The 21167-nt window shown below is 46.8% G+C and overlaps 1 protein-coding gene across 1 annotated transcript in view; it reads right to left on the bottom strand.

Annotated features, from left to right (window-relative positions):
- The window catches only part of abcc2 (ATP binding cassette subfamily C member 2), a 30951-nt gene extending 18117 nt beyond the window's left edge, over positions 1-12834 (bottom strand). Inside the window, exons 1-12 of the mRNA XM_084457116.1 lie at positions 12583-12834; positions 11145-11315; positions 8718-8864; positions 8228-8368; positions 6809-6931; positions 6232-6287; positions 5623-5731; positions 5280-5414; positions 4289-4473; positions 1952-2129; positions 889-1143; positions 312-377 (exon numbers count right to left, since the gene is read on the bottom strand). Of these exons, the coding sequence (XP_084313242.1) occupies positions 312-377; positions 889-1143; positions 1952-2129; positions 4289-4473; positions 5280-5414; positions 5623-5731; positions 6232-6287; positions 6809-6931; positions 8228-8368; positions 8718-8864; positions 11145-11315; positions 12583-12627 (1611 nt within the window). The 5' untranslated portion in view covers positions 12628-12834. The remainder of the gene's footprint in view (positions 1-311; positions 378-888; positions 1144-1951; positions 2130-4288; positions 4474-5279; positions 5415-5622; positions 5732-6231; positions 6288-6808; positions 6932-8227; positions 8369-8717; positions 8865-11144; positions 11316-12582) is intronic.
- Between the last annotated feature and the right edge of the window lie 8333 nt (positions 12835-21167).

The raw sequence follows: 21167 nt of genomic DNA, 5'->3' as shown, positions 1-21167 counted from the left end.
CATCAGCGTTTAGATAGGTTCCTTATGGCCTCGCAAATTCTGTCTGCCATCGTCTGAGCCAGGTACAATTATTGCCCAAGAATATTGGCAGTTATTATAATATTGACAATTATTATAAGCCATCAATGTAGCTTACATGAGACGGAAGTAACTAACAAGCGTAGGCATGTTTCAGAATCAGCAAAATGGCTGCTGATCATCACAAAACGAAAAAGTTGTCTGTGGCACCTTTAAATATGAGTTGAGTTGGATTGTGTAACAACACAGCTTTTTCTCTGTTTTGGGAGGAACGGCGAGCGATGTGATGTTACCTTGATGCCGTTCAGCATCTCATTCATGATCTTCATGCGTTGGTCCTTGTACTTCATATTCTCTATCTGGTGGGGAGGAGGGACAGATAGAAATGCTCCGGATGTAGGCAATGAATCCCAGCTGACACAGAGATGTCTACATCCCGGCTAAATTTGAGGACAATAAGATGACTAAAACAAGTGACAAATGTTTCTGGTTATTCATTAGGAGAAGTTACAATGTTTATGACCGAGGGTTATTGGGGTTAGATTCATAGATTGTGTTGCCGGAGGTGTTGCTTGGGTAAGATTTGTCATGGTCCTATCCCTCCGAATGGATCCAGAGAGTGTGTGTGGCATTTGATGGAGCCTTGAGTCCTGATACACTGAAACCATAGGGTCATCCCCTCATCCTCTCATCCCCATATCCTCCACCTCCTTCTCTCATCCCCTTATCATCCCTTCATCAGTTGTAACAACTAGACAAAATCAAGTGTATCCCACCTACTGTATTCTGTCATCTGTGTGCCAAGCCTGACTTACAGTGGTTTACAGTGTCCAGTCATTTATACTAAATGTGTTTCTACTTTAGGCCAACCTGGAAGGTTCTGGACTTAGTGGCCAACAGGCCGTTGATGGGCACCATGAGCACCATGACAGCCAGGCCGGCCAGGACCGCGGGTCCCAGCTCCAGCCACAGGAAGGCGATGGAGATACCGATCTGCAGCGGGCAGGACCACAGCAGGTGGATGAAGTTGGTGACGTCGTTGAAGCGCTGGGCGTCTGCTGACATGAGGTTGACCGTCTCGCCCACCGTCGTTTCCTTACGGGTGTCGTTGGAGACCACCAACGCCTGGGGAGAGGGAGTGGAAGATAGAGAGAGAGAGAGAGAAAAGGAAAGTGGAGAAAGAGACAGAGAGGAAAAGAGAGATATGAAAAGAAAAAAAAAGAGATGGTGGAGAGAGATAGGGAGACGGAGGGGGGGGGATGGAAAGAGAGGGGGAGGGGGAGGGTGGGTCGTTTGAAAGAGGGAGAGAGAGTGAGCAAAAGGAAAGTGAGAGAGTGATGAAAGAGAGGTGAGAGAGATGTGAGAGTAATGAAAGAATCTTTCTGCTGAGTCAACAGCAATCATTTAATGACTTATTAAGATAGAAATTATACACACACACACACACACACACACACACACACAGACAAACCATTCATTCGTTATTTTATTCCTGAAGATTTCCCTGGAGGCCTGTCAATATCCAGAGCAGCAAGCCTACCCTCAGCTTTGAAACACACACACAGACCTCTGGCATTAACAGTTTCCATGGAAATCAATTGGGTGGAATAAATAGAGATTTATCTGAATCCTAAGGAATGGCTTAAATATCATCTGGTGATTTGGCAATGCGTTGTGGTTCGAGGCCCCAGTAGACACATGATCTACAGATACTCAGCTGCAGCTGTTGATATGCAAACAGTGGGGTCAGGGTTAGGGTTTGCTGATAGCTATTTTATTACAGGCCATATACAGGGGGACTGAGACAGGTATATGTGCTTGTGTGTGTGTGTGTGTGTGTGTGTGTGTGTGTGTGTGTGTGTGAGTGTGTGTGTGTGTGTGTGTGTGTGTGTGTGTGTGTGCGTGTGTGTGTGAGTGTGTGTGACATGTATACCTTCTTGTACACGGCGGCCATAATGGCAGTCCGGACCTTGGTGCCTAGAACGAAGCAGCGCTGAAAGTACTGCTGCAGGAACAGAGACTGCAGGATGGCCACCAACAGCAGGGCCACTGCATAAAGATACCCCTTCCAGGCAAACATGGATGTGTCCTGGGTGAAGGAGATCATCAATCTGGAACAAACCAAATGAAGAGATTGAGGGGGAGGGGGGTCAGGCTGGTGGATGTTTCTAGAATCACTGATTACTCGACTGACATGACAATAAAAGTGAAGTTGACCTGCTTTAAAATAAACAAGCCTCTGTTGAGTCGTCTAAACAGTGGAAACTACTGGCCTATTTCGTCCTTGCTTGGGTCCTCTTGTTCAATTATTCATACGTCTTCTGAATTGTGCAGGGTTTCAATACTCTGGCATGAATGAGCCAATCAGGGAACTTCAAATCTGGGCTTAGGCCCTAGACTGCGTTGCATTGGACACCGGGATTTTCCACCAGAGATGACATTATACCCCAGTTAAAAGCATTCCAGAAACAAAAGACGAAAAACCCACTTCAGACCCATCTTTGTAGTTCTAGCCAAGTTAGCCATTGTTAGCAATAACAGTTGATAACAAAGCACTATGCACCATTTTGTGCATACTGTAAGAACACTGTAGCAACATTGTCCACTGATAGAAGTTGGACAGTAGTGTGTAGATTTAATGACATACAAATGAAACAGAAGTGCTAATGAACATTCTTATTTCAGCTTTCACTTATTGTTGATTCACAGAGCTCAGAGTGACGTATTTCCAAAGTTCAGGTGACGTATTTGATGACGATTTTGATGTCAAACTCGGAAATCCGATGTTTCCGATGCAACTGGAACACAGCATAAATCAGTGAGCCATCATGTCATATTTACAGGACAAGCAAGACAGTAAACAGTAAAAGTCAAGCTTTAATGAGCTCAGCTGAGGTTGGTGAGTCACAGTGACTTAGCAGGATTGTCCAAAGCCTGTAAATAAAGAGAAAGATTCCTACAGAGGACTCTTCTACACCTCCATCATCGAGTCCATCCTAACCATCTCCATCAACATCTGGTTCTTCGCCACAACAGATAAAGACAAGCCCAGACTGCAGCGCATCATCCGCTCCACTGAGAGGATGATCAGCTGTAAACTGCCATTGCCATCCCTGCAGGACCTGCACGCCTCCAGGGCCCTAGGACAGGCCAGAAAGATTGTGGCCGACCCCTCGCACCCTGGTCACGGTCTCTTTGAAACACTCCCCTCTGGCAGGAGACTGCAGCCTATTGGGACGGGGACCATGTGCCACAAAAACAGCTACTTTCCAACAGCCATCAGACTCTTCAACAAGGCCCCACTCAACGCCCCCCCCCCCCCCTCCACACACACACACACACACACACACACACACACACACACACACACACACACTGACTCTATACCCTTTGGACAATTGGCGCACAACCTCTGATTGTACCACATACTCTATCTCAACGGCACACACATTGCACACACTGTACACATTGTAAAACATCACACATCTACAGTATCACACTACACTCTGCACACACACTGTACATACAGTACACTCGCCACACTCCATTCTGTATATACAGTGTTGCATACATTTGTGGCTTATTTTTATTAGTTATATTGTATTTGCACTATATTCTGTGCAGCATTTGCACTGTATTTTGTAAAGCATTTGCGCTGTCATGTCTTTGCACTGTCCTGTCCTGCACCCCGTCCTATGTCATCTACAACAGCGTATGTCATTACCCTAGTCAAATTCCTAGTATGTGTAAACCATATACATGGCGAATAAACAGATCTTGAATCTTGAATCTTGCTACTGGTCTGTGGTGAGAAATAGATGAGATACTATAGGAGGAGGGATGGAGCGTTGGATGAGATACTGTTGGAGGAGTGATGGATGAGATTGGAGAAGGGACAGAGCAATGGATGAGATAGGGGGAGTAATGGATGAGATAGGAGGAGTACTGGATGAGATCGGAGGAGTAATGGATGAGATAGGGGGAGTAATGGATGAGATAGGAGAAGTACTGGATGAGATCGGAGGAGTAATGGATGAGACCGGAGGAGTAATGGATGAGATTGGAGGAGTAATGGATGAGATCGGAGGAGTAATGGATGAGATTGGAGGAGTAATGGATGAGACCGGAGGAGTAATGGATGAGATAGGGGGAGTAATGGATGAGATCGGTGGAGTAATGGATGAGACCGGAGGAGTAATGGATGAGATAGAGAGAGGGATGGATGGGACACGTTGAAGGATGGAGGGAGGTCTGCACACTTTCGACTCACTTGAGCAGCTGTGGACTGGCGAAGGCTAGCAGGTCCTGGAAGAGCTTGAAAATGGCCGACTCGATCAGGACCCTTCTGAAGGTCTTAAAGATGGTGGGAATAAGCCATGACTCAGGGTAGTCCCCATCCACCTTCGTATTCTTTTTCTTATTCTTCTCCTTGTCTTTTGTATGTCCCTTTTCCTCCTGGTATAAAAAAACATAAAAGTTCAGAATGTGAACAATACAGGTGAGCCACAAAAGTTTTTAGAGGCCAAATAAACATCTTGGGTTGGAAATGATCACAAGTAAATGCAGTGGTAATGCATAATTTCCATTTCATATACAGGACAAGTGTACCTACAAACAAAAAACACCTAGGGTCAAATACACTGTCAGACTTATAGAAATTGTAGTTTCAGTTTCACCACCTCCCTTATAACTTCACTACCTCCCTCAACCTTTCACATAGCTGTGCTAATCTCATTTATGACAGGATGACCTCTCTTCAGGAGGTCGACACACCTAGACACCCTAGAATAACCATCCTTTGTTCCATTGTCCCTGCAAGATTTACCGCCTTTTCTCATGTCACGTGTCTCAACTCTTGACCATTGTTGATGATGCCTGCCATTTATTATGATGTGTACAGATGGGTTAGCCAATCACATCCCTGGAAGCGTCATACCTGTATATTGCTTGAATATAAGGCGCCGCAAGACAAGCCTACTGCACTTCTGCTGGATACCACTCACATGCGTTATCCTGGAGGTCCTTGCGCTCATATGTTTCTCTCAATAAACCAGACTAAACCTCTTTGAGCGAACCTTGGCAAATCTTTTTACTTTCGATCAGATTTAATTCCACTACAGACTGCAGTCATACCGTAGATTAAAACAAAAACAAAATAACCTTGGTAAAGCCTTTGGAAGGTACTGCCCTTAATATGATGTCAGAAACCTATAGGCACCCTTTTTAACAACACTTTACGGTTGCTCTCTTTCGACACTCACCATGACCAGCACGTCCTGGCTGACCCCCTTGCCCAGCCCGTTCTGAAGCTCCTCTGCCTGGGCATGCTCCCTCAACTTGTCCCCTCTCTTCCGGAGCTTCTTTTGGAGCCGGACCCTGGCAGCCCCCAACTCCACCTGGTTGATTTGATTTGATTTGATTTGATTAGAATACATTAGATTGCATTAGATTTCCTTTATTGTCCACTATTTGGAAATGAATTTTGCTCAGATCATCAAGATACAGTATATAAACAGAATCAAGACACATACAGACAACAATAAATATAAAATAGATAGAGCATTTAAAAACAGAGAATCATGTGGTTTATCTGTCACAGATCACCTGCATGTTTCTCTGGAAGCGCTGACTGATGTGGAGGGTGGAGTCAGCCTTGTTCAGGTCCCACATGTCTTCCTGGACCAGGGGGCGCTTGTAGCCCTTTATCACCATGCTGGGGGGGGGTACACAGGGGGTGAGGGGGTGAGGGGATGCATTGAATTGAGGTGGCAAGGGGTAGGATGGGACATAGAGTGAAATGAATGAGGGCACAAATTTGATGATGTGGTGAGGGTGGCGTGAGGAGGGAGCAGGGGATGAGGGATGGAGGGATGTGGAGCAAAAGGTTAGGGTCAGCAGGGCAGAGGTTAGGGGGAGGTGAAGTGGGGAGACACCCAAGAGAGGGCATGATAGGTGGTCGGGGCAGATCAAGTGTCAGGAGGTCTACTTCTTGATAAACATGTCTTCTTAGGAACATCCAGCGAGTAACTAGAGAGTGTTTGGGGAAGGACAGCGGAGCAGTCAGAGAGAGGTGTGTGTGTGTGTGTGTGTGTGTGTGTTTGTGTGTGTGTGTGTGTGTGTGTGTGTGTGTGTGTGTGTGTGTGTGTGTGTGCGCACGCGCGCGTGTGTGTGTGTGTGTGCGTGTGGGTTGTAGTCATACGGACTATGGTTTACCTATTTATCCAGCTGAAGGTGATTCTGTTGAGGAATGCGGCCCCTGCCTCAGGGTTCTACAGACGGAACAACAGAACATGTGAGGAATCACAATCAGCACTGACACAGGAACCAACGTTGGGCAACACACTGTCAAATGGGTCAAGAATTGATTCTTAACTGACCTGCCTGGCCAAATAAAGGTTAGATAAATTACTAAATAAATCTTGAACAACCCTAGATGACCTGCAGATACTGAAACTATGAATACATTTTCAACTCGGGTTACAGCTTGGCTCCACTGGGTCCGTTAGCGTCAGCGTCAACCATCAGCTATCAGACGCTAAGGAAATGAATCCACTGTAATTAATGACAGTGTCTCCACTGCAGCCGTTGCGTTGCGTTCGATGCCTGCGTCCAACGTTAGAGAATCGCCGAGGCTCATTTCTTGATTTTTGACGGACGCTGACAGTTGACGCTGACCGATGCAGTGGAGCCAAGGGTTTAGGGTAAGGGTTAGGTTTGGGGTTAGGGTAAGGGTTAGATAAGAGGAACATAGCCCTCCAGGAGGACTGGGTTGGTGTTAGAATTAGATTACCTTCTTGACGAGGTCCTCTGTCTCCGGAGGAACATCAGCCCAGGCTGACAGGACAAGGCCGACAAGCTCCAGCCCGAAGGAGATGTAGAATAGACAGAACCTAGGAAGGTCTGGGACCTCTCCCTGGGAGAGAGAGAGAGAATGGGGGGGGGGGGGGTGAGAGAGAGAGAAGGGGGGGTGAGAGAGAGAAAACAGAAGGGAGAGAGTGAAAGAGAGAGGGAAAGACCAAGGGGTTGGAGGTTCAGAAGAGGGAGAGAAGTGAGAGTGGGGGGAAATGGTAAAAAAAACAGATTTATGAACATAGTAGAGAGGGAGAAAAAAGAGAGAGAACATCATTAGGAGAGGGGAGAGAGTTGTGGAGGGAGAGAGAGAGGGGTTGGGGTTCAGGAAAGGGAGAGAGGGAAGAGAAAGAGAGATGTAGAGAGGGTGAATGGAGGACAAGGGAGAACGATGGCTACGTATTGTAACCCTAGTTCTATGAGTGGAGCGTAGCCCTACAGGGCAAGCTCCTATTGGCTCGAGAAACCCTAGCCAGCTATATTGACTGAAGAAAAAAACCATACAGTACACGCACCTGTGCCCAACTAGATCTGGTGCACCATTGTATAAGCAGGCTTCGTCCATACATCTGCTCCTAGACGAAACTTTCAGTAAGCAGACTGGCATTCGGCAAAGTCTTCACCCTCTGGGGCTACGCTCCACTCAAAGAACTATATGTAACCATCGTTCGATTTCATGGAGCTCCGCCCCACAAGGCAAGCTCCTATTGGCATAAACTGAGCTTCATGACCGCACCATACATTCTTGCTGGACCACACCGTAAGCATGTGGAACCTCAATTTTGCCCTGTCCACACCAGATGGATTGCTGAGAAAAACAAAATAAAGCTACCATGGCCACAACTTTGCAGAAAAATGTAATAATAGACTCCCAGCAAACTCTGCTACAGTGGTTGATGGAATGAACTTGGTCCAAAGAATGAAAGGTGATCAAGTTACTTTCAAAGATGTTGCCACAACAATTCTGGGTACGCACTTGACATGGAACACAAACAGGGATGGAAATGTATAGTATTGGCTGGTGACTGTTGCCATTGGTTGGATGGCTGGACAGCTGCATTTTAGACTCACAACATTCTAGACTAATGCTACTAGCCAAGAAAAAGATACCTTTGATTGCCTTAGCTCAAACTCGTAAATCATCTGTTTGATATGCTCTTATGCGTTTTCGGGCAGGTTAAGTGTTATAAGAGATTTGAACAGATCTTTACAAGCAATTTCGCGTGTAATCGTGGATCATTTTCCCCGTTCGAAAACGTAGCCATGGACATCCGCGCTAGTGTAATCCAGGTCTTAGTTTTCCAAGACAACCCCCCCCCCCCCTCCCCTAGCCCTCCCTCCCTCCCTCAGTAGCAGGTACCTTTCTGAGGGCTTCTCGAAGAAGGGTCTGGAAGGGGAAGACCTCACACAACAGCAGGAGCAGCCAGAAGAGGAAGAGGGTGGCTGAGTCCACCGCTCCCTCCCTCCTCCTCACCCCCTCCTGGCACAGCAGCAGCAGCAGCTGGTGGGGTTAAAGGTGGCAAACAGAGAGAGGGGGGCGGACGGGGAGAGTCCCTAAAATCATGCAAACTGATTTAATTAAATTTAATTAATTAATTGTATTTGCTGCAATGAATGTGTGCGGGCCTGGTGTCCGAGCTTAGGAGTTAGCTGTCCGCCCGGCTCCACCCCTGCTGTTTCCATTGTTCCTTGTCGGCCCATTGTCTATGTTAGTGTGTTGCTACTCGTGCGTCTTGTGTTTGGATTTTGGTATGAAACACTGTGAGTGTGACCAAGCCTAAGCACGTAGACAAACAGGTATGAGGGTAAACACTATTATTTGGTGTGTGTGTGTATGTGTGTGTGTTTACCCAGGAGACAGCAAAGAGAATAGGGTTGGTGTAGAAAACAGCTGGGTTCTTCTCCACCACACTCTCATCCCTCCCTGGTCCATAATCCTCTCCTAATGTCAGCGCCAGGCCCGCCACGGCCGTCAGTAGCAACACTCCTACCAGCACCTGTTGGAGAGAAGAGGGGGGAGAGAGAAGGAGAGGAAGAGAAAGATAGAGAGGAAGATGAAGGAAAAAGTGTGAGAGAGGAAAAGAAAGACGGAGAGAGGGAAAGAGAAAGAGAGAGAGAGGAAGAGAAAGAGAGGTGGAGAGAAAGAGAGACAGGAAGAGAAAGAGAGTTAGGGAGATAAAGAAAGTGAGAGAGGGAGCAACGCAGATGGACAGAAATTATGCTGCACTGTGTTATTCTTGACTGCACATTTTTCCTCGCTGTGTCTTAATGTAACTGCTTACAGAGGTAGAGCTTGGGGAGGTATGTGCATGTTATCGGTTTGCAGAAGTAGAGCTTAGAAAGGTGTGTGTTTGTGTGTGTGTGTTACTCGTTTACAGAGGTAGAGATTGGAGAGATGAGTGTGTGTGTGTGTGTGTGTGTGTGTGTGTGTGTGTGTTACCATGAAGTGGCTGTGTCAGTGTGCCCCCCAGGGTGTCATCTCCCCCAACCCAGTGCAGGGCTATGCTGATGATGTTGTCCTGGCCTCCAGGAAAGAGAACGTAATCAAGAACATGCTCACCAGGACGGATCGCTTTCTAGAATGGTCCGGCCTGGAGGTCAAGACCAGCAAATGTGCTGTCCTGTATCAAAGGCGGAGTGGGGGGAACAGGTGGTACCACTCAAAAACAGACACACCCCCTCTGTTCTCCATAGCAACACAGCCCATTTGTGTATATCCTCTTCATGAGACAAACACATATCTGGGACATACAATTAACATCGCAGGAGAGTGGAAGGAGCAAGTCAATAACATCCTGACTGAGTTCACATCCAGGTTGGACTTGATAGACAGTTGTCCACTGCCACTAACTATGAAGTTAGAAGCCATCAGGCAGGTGGCCCTGTCGAAAGTTCAGCACCTCTTCTCCAATGTCCACATCCCTCAGAAAGTGCTGTGTGAAATTAACAACAAGACGGTGAGCTTAGTGCGCAGGTGGCTTGGACTTAATTCACACAACACCCATGACATCATCTTTCACCCCCAGTGGGAGGGAGGCCTGGGGGTCCCCAATGTAGAATGGATCTACACCAGCATGAGAATCTCCCATCTTCTCAAGATGCACAATAACGATGACAAGGACGTCAGGGAGCTGGCCCGGTCCTCCCTGTTCCTGGACATGACTGGCCAGACCTGAACGACCGCTGCGTCCGAACCGGGGTGTCCCTGGAGTGGGTGCGGTCTGACTCTGAGACTGTGCGGGTCTCAGAGGACTGTATATCTGACCCTCTCACACAGGTCAGGGCAACAGCCCCATTTGCTGTTAACATCTAAAGGGGCCAGACGTACTCTCATGGACATTCACCAACATCAACAACAACAACACTGGACTGGACGGAAACTCCAGGGAAAACTAGCATCTCTTCCCACAGCTGATCACTCTGTTTCTCATTCTTTTCTCAAAAACACTGCACTCGATGAGGACATTCTCATATTCACAATCAAGGGCAAATTACAAGTCCTACCTACCAGACTCAACCTCTCTATCTGGTTTCCTTCCACTCAGGTTCCTCATTGCTTGCATCACACCACAGAACAGGTTACAGAAACACTATCACATATCTTGAATGGCTCTTATGCTTACAAAGCACGTCATGATAGAATAGTGAACCTAATAGTTAAGGACATATCACACCACTCCCCAGCATCAGTGAAAATGTACACACATGCCTGCGTCAATGCATCTATGTTCCATCTCTGGAATGACCAATATGCCTTTTCACAGTTGTCTGCTTACACAGCAGATGTTGTTGTTGTTAATGAAGAGTCCAGAGAAGTGTCTGTATTAGATAGCATGCACCTTTGATACAAGCCTCGAGGAAGCCTTTATGACTAAGGTCTTGAAATACCAACCTCTCATAAATACCATCTCAGAGCTAGGCTACAGGTGTAAACTACTTGTTTTTATATTTGGCAGCCTTGGACATGTTCATAGGTTGGTTGTCAGGGGACTACGTCTACTTGGGATGTCCAAGAAGGAAGCTAAAAGGCTCACCAAGTATTGCTGTCTGCAATTATTGGCAGCCGCCATATGTGGCGGAGACGTTTCTACTTGTACCCATGAGTGATGTGTTTTGTATGTGAAAGACATTGCCCATGTTAATTGTGAGTGTAGACTAATCTGTGCCTTTAGTATTTGTGTCCCTGTATGCATTGTTTCATTATGTGGACATAAATAAATGATTCAAATGTGTTACCTGTTTACAGAGGTGGACATGGAGAGGTGTGTGTAGGTTACCTGTTTACAGAGGTAGAGCTTGGACATGTGTCTCTTAGATTCCCCCCTACAGAGGTCAGCCAGGTGCCAGGGGGCGCAGAGCCAGAGGAGCGCCAGTGGTGCCCACACCAGCACCGTCTGCTCCAAACACACGGGCAGGTCGGGATCCTCCCGCTCCAGGTATGACCAATTCTGAAGCATTGAGAGATTCATCATTATTAGACTCTCTCTCTCTCTCTCTCTCTCTCTCTCTTTCTCTCTCTCTCTCTCTCTCACACACACACACACAAACAGGTCACCTGCATTAACAGCCTTCAGCTGAGAACATTAAGACACACCTATACACACACACACACACACACACACACACACCATCTGTGGCTGTGGTGTGTGTATACATATATATATTAGCACATTACTGTAAGTAACATTGACAGTTGACAGTTTTAGTGGCCGTTTCCAGATCCAGCCTCTAGCCTCATCTAAATTAATTGCTTGGATTTGGACGTTTAAAAACCTTTTTAAATAAAAGTGGTTGCTATGGAGATGACCATGGTGTCAAAATAAAATCGAAAGAACATTTCATACTCCAAGTAATAAATAGCAGTCAGAGCATTGAGCAGGTTTTCAAGCCCATTAGCCATTAGTCTTTTAGTTGTGTTACATGGAGACTATGCTGTATAGATCAGCGAATGAGCTCAACAATTACTCACTTTCAAATACTGTAGAAACATGACATTTGGCATACATGATATTTTTATAAATTTATTTCACACTAAAACCCTGCTGTAGTGGCATTTTGGCTGTAGTTGGGAATTTTTGTGTGGTCAACACCAGAGGTGATGTCAGACTGGTTCTGAACACAATTTGGCTCTGTGTTAAGATACAGTCCACACTTAGTGCTGTGTTATAATCATGAGTCATGTCTTACTTAACACATTCATAAGGGGATGATAACACATTTACTCTCTGTCCTGTCTTCTCTATGCTCTCTGTCAACCAAGATACAAAATACAAACCAAATACTCATTATCAATACAACCACAAATACATCAAGCAACCATTATATCAATCAATAAACAACAAATCCAACTGTAACATTTCTCATTCTCAACATGACAATCTACAGGTCTGGATCTGTGAATATGATATGTTGGTAGCACTAACTGCATCGTCCTGTGAGTCAAATCAACAAAATTGAAATGTTTTTTCCATAATCTACGCAAGTCTATTTTCTGTACTAATGAAAGCTCCAGCGCTGCCTGACAGACTCGTGACTCCACTCCCGCTGCGTATCTTCAGGCTGGCCCCACATGGTCCAGCTACAGAGATCCTTCAGGACCTCCAGTCCCCTGGCCTCCCAGCCCCGAACCCCCTAGCCTCCCAGACTCCTCCTCCCCCAGCCTCCCAGACCTCCATTCCCCCAACCTCCCCTGACCACCAGCCCCTTTCTCCTCACCCAAAATGTGGATCCACAGTACTGGTCCAGAGCTGGGACAGCCATGGTCCCGGAGGATCAGCTCTGATCACAGACAGGTGGCCAGACGTGGGTCTTCTCTCTCTCTCTCTCTCTCTCTCTCTCTCTCTCTCTCTCTCTCTCTCGTCTCTCTGAGCCGCTCCACTGCTCTGCCCTGGTCCAACAACAGGCAGAACACAACACACACACTCTCAGTCACACACAATCTCAGTCACACACTCTCAATCACACACACTCCCCTAGACAATCGCAGGATGTGACACCACAGGACTTTGAGCCATGAAGCAGTAATGGAGAGTAGAGCTCTTGTAAATAAACACACAGTTAATGCCTAACTGTGTTAAGGGGGAGTCACTTGTGAGTTCACTAGCAGTTAAGGGGGCATAGTAGTACATTGGCTATTCCTACGTTAAATGCAATTATTGTAAGTCATTTTGGATAAAAGCATCAGCTAAATGACTGTAATGTAATGCAATGCACACTACTGCATGACTGCAACAAAGGGCTCTTTAACTAGTACGGTACAGTGCTTACGGCTCAGTTCCACTGGGTCCGTTAGCGTCAGCGTGATTCTGTTGAGGAATGCGGCCCCCGCCTCAGGGTTCTACAGACGGAACAACAGAACGTGTGAGGAACCACAATCAGCTGACATAGGAACCAACGTTGGGCAACACACTGTCAATTGAGTCAAGAATTGGTTAAGATAAATTAATAAATAAATCTTGAAAGACCCTAGATGACCTGCAGATACTGAAACTATTAATACATTTCCAACTCCAGTTACGGCTGGGCTCCACGGGGTCTGTTAGCGTCAGTGTAGCGTGTTCTAGGGTTAGAACAGGGGTCAGAACAGGGGTCTGCAACCTGCAGCTCTTTAGCCCCTCTACAGTGGCTCACTGGCTTTGACAAACATTATATGGAAATGAATAAGTAAATAAATATATTACTATTAATTACATTTATTTATTATTAAAATAAATGGTCATGCTGGCATTCAAGTTAGCTAACTAGTTAGATAGCAGCTAGCCTCGTGAGACCATCCTGATTTCGTGAGCTCACATTCTGTTTCTTTTGCAAATCAGTCTGGATAATCTCCATAAAGATCCGTTTGTGCCTGATCTGAAAACGATCTCGCCAATCAACGTTGGTTGTGAGGAATTTGAAATACAAACAGGCAGGGTGGGTTTAAATGTGACGATAGTGAGGAGTGGTTGAAGTTAGCACGTGATAGATGGTGATACACAGATGGTTCATCCAATCACCTGCCAAGTCATTTTGAAAGTGTCTGCCCTTTTCCAAGCAATACCAAAGGAGATTTCCCAGATGATTATGCAAAGTGAACTATCTGGTCGTCAGGTTAGATAGCAGCAGACTGCATACTGTAGAAATTCACCAGAATGCAGGAAATGTAGTGTTTGGTGCTCAAAATTTCCCCGTTGGACCCCCAGACACCCCTGCCCCCCTTTATGTGTCCCCCCTGAGTGCATATACACTGTACCACCATGCCTGAAAATAAATCTAATAGGAAGCATTACCTTCATTTTAAGCTCAAATATGTTTTGCGGCTCCAGTCAGATTTTGTATTCATTTTTTGGCCAAAAATGGCTCTTTTGATAGTAAAGGTTGCCGACCCCTGGGTTAGAACAATGACTATGACTTGGTATAATTTATGATTATACCGCAGTTATCACAAATATGAAGGAAAATGGATTTAATGCATTAAATCAACTTGTATATGGGGCACCACCCTGTTTTGTACAGGGAAACAAGATAACCTTTATCAATAATCTAATTATCAATATCTCAGTCTGCAGGAGGAGTTCTTGACTCAATCAAGTGACCTAAGATAATGTGATGACGCTCGGACATGATCAAAATTAATAATATTTATTGAAATTATACTAATCAATTATCAAAATAATATTATAACACAATTCAATAATAGATGGAAAAACATGTGGCAATATGAAAACACAGCAGGAATGAAAAGAATGATGTCATGGATGTCATCACAGCCTATCCTAAATCTTCTAAACTTCTTTGGCATCTCACACCACAATCAAAGGAGACTGATGGATACAACCTTAGTAGCGGTGTGTTTGAAAGTGCGGTGTCCGGAGCTGTTGTCTGGCTCAACGAAGGAAAGAGGCACATGACGTGATGGTCACTTGGTTCGATGCAGGGGGGCAGCGCGCCTGCGTTCCCGTTGAACAGTGATGGTAGCGTTGCTGCACGAACATTGATGTTCGCAAAGTTTAAAGTTCAGTTTCAGAGTTCTCAAATTAAGCAATAAACCACGAGAGGCCGTGTGTTATAGTGATTTTAAAACAGCTAATGAGTTCATAGCATATGATTTTGCTATGAATATGCTATGAACCCATTAACATACAGTTCTCACACACACACACGCACACACACACGCACACACACACACACACACACACACACACACACGTGTTGGTACTAGCCACCATACAGTACACACACATTCCACATACAGTATGAGCCCGACCTTTTATAAACATAGTTTTCTCACACAGACACACACATACAGATTGAAATAACAGTAGACTATCTTTTTGGATTCTTCACAAAAAAAATAGATTATTTTAAAAGCAGGGAACACAGACATGGAACACAAATGGAGGCGTAAATGTATTTGTTGGTGACTGTTGGTGTTCGTTGGATGGCTGGACAGCTGCATTTTAAACTCACACAACATTTTCGACTATGCTACTAGCCAAGAAAAATATACCCTTGATTGCTATAGCTCAAACTTGTAAATCACCTGTTTGATATAATGGCGATGTGATATGTGTTTTCGGGAGTGTTAGTGTGATAAGAGATTTGAACAGATCTTCGCGTGCAATTTTGTGTGTAATCGGGGATCATTTTCTCCATTCAACCAGGCCAGGTCCAGCCTGGCTTATGTGCGTGGCTGGCTTGTTTCTGTTCAGGACTGGTAGGACGGAAACTAGTCATGCCACTGAAATAGCTGTGAATTGAAATGAAATGAAATAATGTCTGATAAATTAAGATAGGTCTTGTTGCCTGGACACATCAGTTTCAATGCTTCCAATGCTAATCCAGCACAGTAAGAGCGGGATAGCCAGTTAGCTCATGAGCTCACAACAACTAGCAGCAGCTTCCATAACATTAATGGTAACAGTCAGTGGCTAAAGCCATTACACTGATGATAACATAAAGTCATCCCCACCGGGTCTTGAACGGGAGTAACAAAGTAAGGGAGGGAATAAGGGAGGGAGGGAGGGAGGGAGCGATAACAAGACAAACGCTACACTAGGTGCGCTGGCATCCAGCCACGCACAAAAACATAGCCATGAACAAATGCAGTAGAGTAATCCAGGCCTGAAACGCAGACAGAGGCAGGCGAGCATGTTCAGGTGAATGAAATTCACACAGGTCTTAGCTCTAATTTGAGATATAGTTTTTCTTCAACTGAAAAACTCAACAGGGACATTTTAGTTAAATGAGTGGAGTGCTGAAACATGTCAAGCCCATTTGCTTCCAAAACAATAGTAGAATTCTAAGGCCTTGGACAGTAGTGACAACGACTTGCTGTAATTGCTAGCAGCAAATGTAGGTCTTTTTCGGTGAAAACGCAGAAAAAACCCGGTAGTGTAATCCGGGCCTTAGATTAGATTAGTCTTTATTGTCCTTTGCAGGAAATTCATATTTGCTGAACTGTACAAGTGCAACACACAATATAAACATATTACCCCCAAACCCCACATTCATTGTATAAAAGTGTCAGCTAGTCCACCCTTCTGCTACACGCACTGCACCCTGACAGTCTGTCAACTGTAAACACACAGCAGGCCAGGTGTGTGTGTGTGAGTGTGTGTGTGTCTGCCTCTCTAATAAAAGACTCACACTGGTGGGCCGACAGAATGCACCAGCCTCAGTGAAGACCTCCGCTCAGCTGTTGACCCCTGCTCAACGATCTGCTCCAGCCGTGAGGGAGACGAGGGTAGGTGTGCGCCTCTTGTTTCTGCCAAGCTTAACGATGAGCGCCCCACCCTCGCACTCACATGGCCTCTAGCCGTATCAGAGCAAACAGCCTATTGACAACCCTGCCTCACCCTGCACAACCCCCCCCCCCGCCCCCCCGCACACACACACACACACACTCCCACCTCTCTCTCTACATCAATCATAAACACACAACTCCATCGACCAGCACCAAACAGTACTAGAACTGCAAATACGTTATCTTGTATCTTGTTTTATACCGTGCATTCTCAAATAACAACTCGTTAACTCTGACTCTATCCCTGATTGAGCCTCCTCCTCAAAAAAAAAAGTTGGCTGTGGTTTCTAATCTCTTTTGAAATGTTCTGTAATAGCATATACAAACTATTTATTTTATTTAACCTTTATTTAGACAGGAAATCATTCTGAGACCATTCTGAGAATGCTGACTGTCATACATGTCTTATAGTCCAACAGGTCCTGTCGTCTTTAAACTGGGAGAGGCAGTCTGCTCCGTCATGGTGATTGTGTGTGTGTGTGTGAACATGGTGCTTCAGGATAACCCCTCTCCCTACAGGCAGTGTCTGCTGGCTAATCATTAAACTGATTACACTTTGCCTTAAGCACTAGATTATGCTCTTAGCCACAAAGGAGATGCACTTGTGAGTTCTGGCAAGTCGTAAGTACATTTGGCTTTTCCTATGCTAAATGCAATTATTGTAAGTCTCTTTGGATAAAATTGTCAGCTAAATGAAAGTAATGTAATGTAATGCTAACTTCACATGGCCTGCAACCAGGTGGACTCAGAGTGTGGACCCAGGGATCAGACAGTTAACTTGTTAACTAGCTTTCTAGGAACAATGTCCAGGGCTCAAGGACCAATGTCCAGGGCTCAAGGACCAATGTCCAGGGCTCAAGGAGAGCTCAAGTCAGACAGATAGCTGACTAACTACAGTAACGAAAGCATGATGATTGATGACATTATACAGTACATGGGGATTCAGACAGACAGGCAGTGACACATGGGGATTCAGACAGACAGGCAGTGACACATGGAGATTCAGACAGAGAAGGTATTCAGAGACAGACAGTCTGGTTCCAGCTTTCCTCCATGGGGAAAACCGCTCAGCATTGAGATCAGAGGGTGCTATGCAGTTGTGTGTGAACAAGGAGAACAGCAATGGGGAGAAGATACAGCCCTGAGGTGCTCCAGTGTTGAGGATAAAGATGAGGTGTGTGTGTGTGTGTGTGTGTGGCTACCCACTCTACCCACTTTAGAGTGTCTGCCCTGAGACTGGGAGGTCGGGAGTTCGATCCCTGGCCGAGTCATACAAAGACTATAAAAATGGTACCCATTGCCTCCCTGCTTGGCACTCAGCATGAAGGGTTGGAATTGGGGGGTTAGATCACCAAATGATTCCCGAGTGCGGCACCGCTGCTGCTCACCGCTCCCCCATAGGATGGGTCAAATGTGAACTAATTTCACACACTGTGACAATCATTGGGACGAACTTTTAACTTTAACACTTGATATCTGCCTGTCAGGAAATCAAGGATTCACCAGGTAGGTGGTCCCCGAGTTTGGTGAGTATGGGGTGGCAATTACGGTGTTGAAAGCTGAACTATAGTCAATGAACAGCAATCTCACATAATTCTCCCTTGCCTCTGTCCAGGTGAGATAGGGCAGTGTCAGGTATGTGGGCAATGGTGACCAGTCCTCTGTGGACCTATTGGGTTGATAGGCTACTGTAGAGGGTCCAATGTGCTGGGCAGTTGGGAGCAGATGTAGTCCTTGATCAACCTCTCAAAGCACCTTATCATCATAGAGGTGAGCGCTACTGGGCGATAGTCACTAAGACATGGCTGATCTTGGTTTCTTGGGTACCAGAATTAATAATGCATTCCTTGAAACGTGGACATGACAGACTGGGCCAGTGACGTTAAATATCACTGTGAACACCAGTACCGTTTGGACAGCACATAACTTGAGGACACGCCCTGCGATTCAGACAGACAGACAGAGACATGTGGGATTCAGACTGACAGGCAGACAGAGAGATGGGGGATTTAGACAGACAGTAATATGGAGTTTCTATGAGGCAGTTATGAGTTCAGCCAACTATAGCATTCAACCAAATTAGCATGTCAATGACTAAACACACATCAACATGTACATGTAACCGTACAGGTTATGCTACGGTTACGCTAAAGACCCTTGAGTACACAGCCAGAGGAGGCGATATATATTTCTCACAATAATTTTATTGGCAATTCCTTTAAGGACACATTTCCCACCATAGGGATGAACACAATATCACAACAATATAAAATCAGCTTATAAAACAGGGTGGTCAGGCGGCACTAATCCTGGGCACTATGCTTTAGTGAGACAATACGGTTGGGACCAATTGGGCTCCTCATAATGGAGAGTTCGAGTAATGCTACTATTTAATACACTGCACACGGTAAACCACAGCCACCCGTATCACTGCAAAAGGTATCACTACCATACACGGCAACACGTACCACTACAAATCCACTGCGTGTAAGACGGCCAACGAAAAGGGGCCGAGCACTCAAGATGGGGTATGGGGTACACTGTACCCAATAAGGCATGCGACACTACACACTACACAACGATATACTGGTCTTACAACTATAATAGTACCTAGAAGCAGGCAGCCGAGACTAGGCTTCCAACCAGAACCCTGCTAAAAACACTATCACCCATAAAAAGAACTACAACCTATTTGTAGAGGATAGTTCGTGTGGCGCCACCCATCCAAAACCCAACCCACAGCCTCGTCCAATCGGGGGAGGGATGAGAGGGAATTCCCGTCTTCGATGACGTCACTCGATCTTGCGCCTCTCAATGGGAGTCCCGGGAGCGAGGCATTCACGTTAGGCGTCCGTGGGTAGGCGTGGGTCGTTCCCACCGTCCTCGCTCGTAGCTCCGCGATGGTAGGCTGGTCCGTTGCGCTGCGGGCAAGAGGAGGGGAAAGGCAGAATCAGCCGCCGGACACACTACAGTCACAAACACTGGCGTTGCTCAATTCGCACACGAGCAGTGGTAAGCAAGACTTCCCTTTGCTGTGGTGAATTGAGGGCGTTGTATGCTGAATCTCTCGCCGATCACCCCGCTGCACGGTCGGCTGGCCCAGTCCGGTGCGCGCTTTACTGCGTGAAATGCGTGCGTTGTATCTCAATCTCCGGTGCGGTTCGGTGTAGGATGGTAGACCCGTCCCCGTCATTCGAGTCCTCGGGTACGTGGAAGAAACGTCAGCTCCCGGTAGAACGGAAGCACCGGCATTTGTACTCTCCCAATCATGGGGGTGATTGAGAACACCTGTGGAGAAGCAGGTAGACGTGCACACACACTCATTCACACAACTCCACTCTGACACACCCACTCATTCATACCAGTCATTCTACCCCGCTTCATTCGCCCCCCCTTTAACCGTGCTCGTCCCGAGCACGACTATAGTCAGTGTGTCTCAACCCTTAAGGTATAAACCGTGGTGGGGGTTTACCACGATTGGGGCGGAGTGAATACCGCTGCGAATCGCCTTGGTCTGCCCCTAGTTGGTGCTCTGGGGCCTCCTGAGGCTGGGCAGTTGGGGCAGTCGGAGCTGATGCCATTGCTGGAGGGAAGGGTGGTCCTTGGATTGGCCTCGGTTGTCCAGATGTACGGCCGTGTTGAGGCGGAGCAGGTGGCTGCGGCTGGACCATCCACCTGCATGGCCAAATGGGCTGCGGTTGTCCATGTTGAGCACGTTCCGGATTACTCGCTGGAAGGTTCATACCCTGGTCGCCCCTCGTCGGCGCATCTCCTGGGCACGGCCTTAAGTTGTTGCGGTGGATGGTTCGGATGGGGCCGTCCTTCCCTTCTGGCCGTAGGGAGAAGACTGGGCGATCCGGTAGTTGGGAGACCACCACAAAAGGTGTTGGGAGCCACCGGGGGGCCAACTTCCCTTGGGCTTGGCAGCGAAAGTTCCTCATCAACACCCTCTCTCCTGGTAGCAGTGGCAAGCTCCGTGTGTTCCGGTTGTAGTTCTCCTCGTTCCAGTTATTACGCCGCTCGACGTTGTTGCGAACCGTGGCATAGGCTTGCAGGAGGGCTTGATGATGTCCTTTGACCCACCCGTCCAGGTCGTCTCTCTGTTGGGGCGGCGCGACTTCATGGAGCATGTCCACTGGAAGTCTGGCGTGACGGCCGAAGACGACGTAGTGGGGCGTCATGCCTGTGCTTGCATGGGTGGTATTGTTGAAGGCTTGCAAGAGTGCAGGTAGCTGGGCTGGCCACTGGGCTTGGTGCTTGGCTTCGATTGTGCTCAGTAGCGAGAGAAGTGTGCGGTTGAGCCTTTCGCAGGCCCCGTTGCCCTGCGGATGGTAGGGGGTCGTTCGTACCTTCTGGCAGCCATACATCGCACAGAGTTGCTGCATCAGGGCCGACTCAAATGCTCCCCCCCGGTCCGTGAGAATGCGTTCGGGACAGCCGAAGGGGAGGATGAGCGCAGTCCAGAGGGCTTTCACCGTAGTAGGAGCCGTCTGGTCCTTCGTGGGGACTGCCAGCG

This window comes from Borostomias antarcticus, assembly GCF_949987555.1.
Source record: "Borostomias antarcticus genome assembly, chromosome: 2".
Taxonomy (NCBI): Eukaryota; Metazoa; Chordata; class Actinopteri; order Stomiiformes; family Stomiidae; genus Borostomias; species Borostomias antarcticus.
This window is presented reverse-complemented; position numbering and strand designations above follow the sequence as displayed.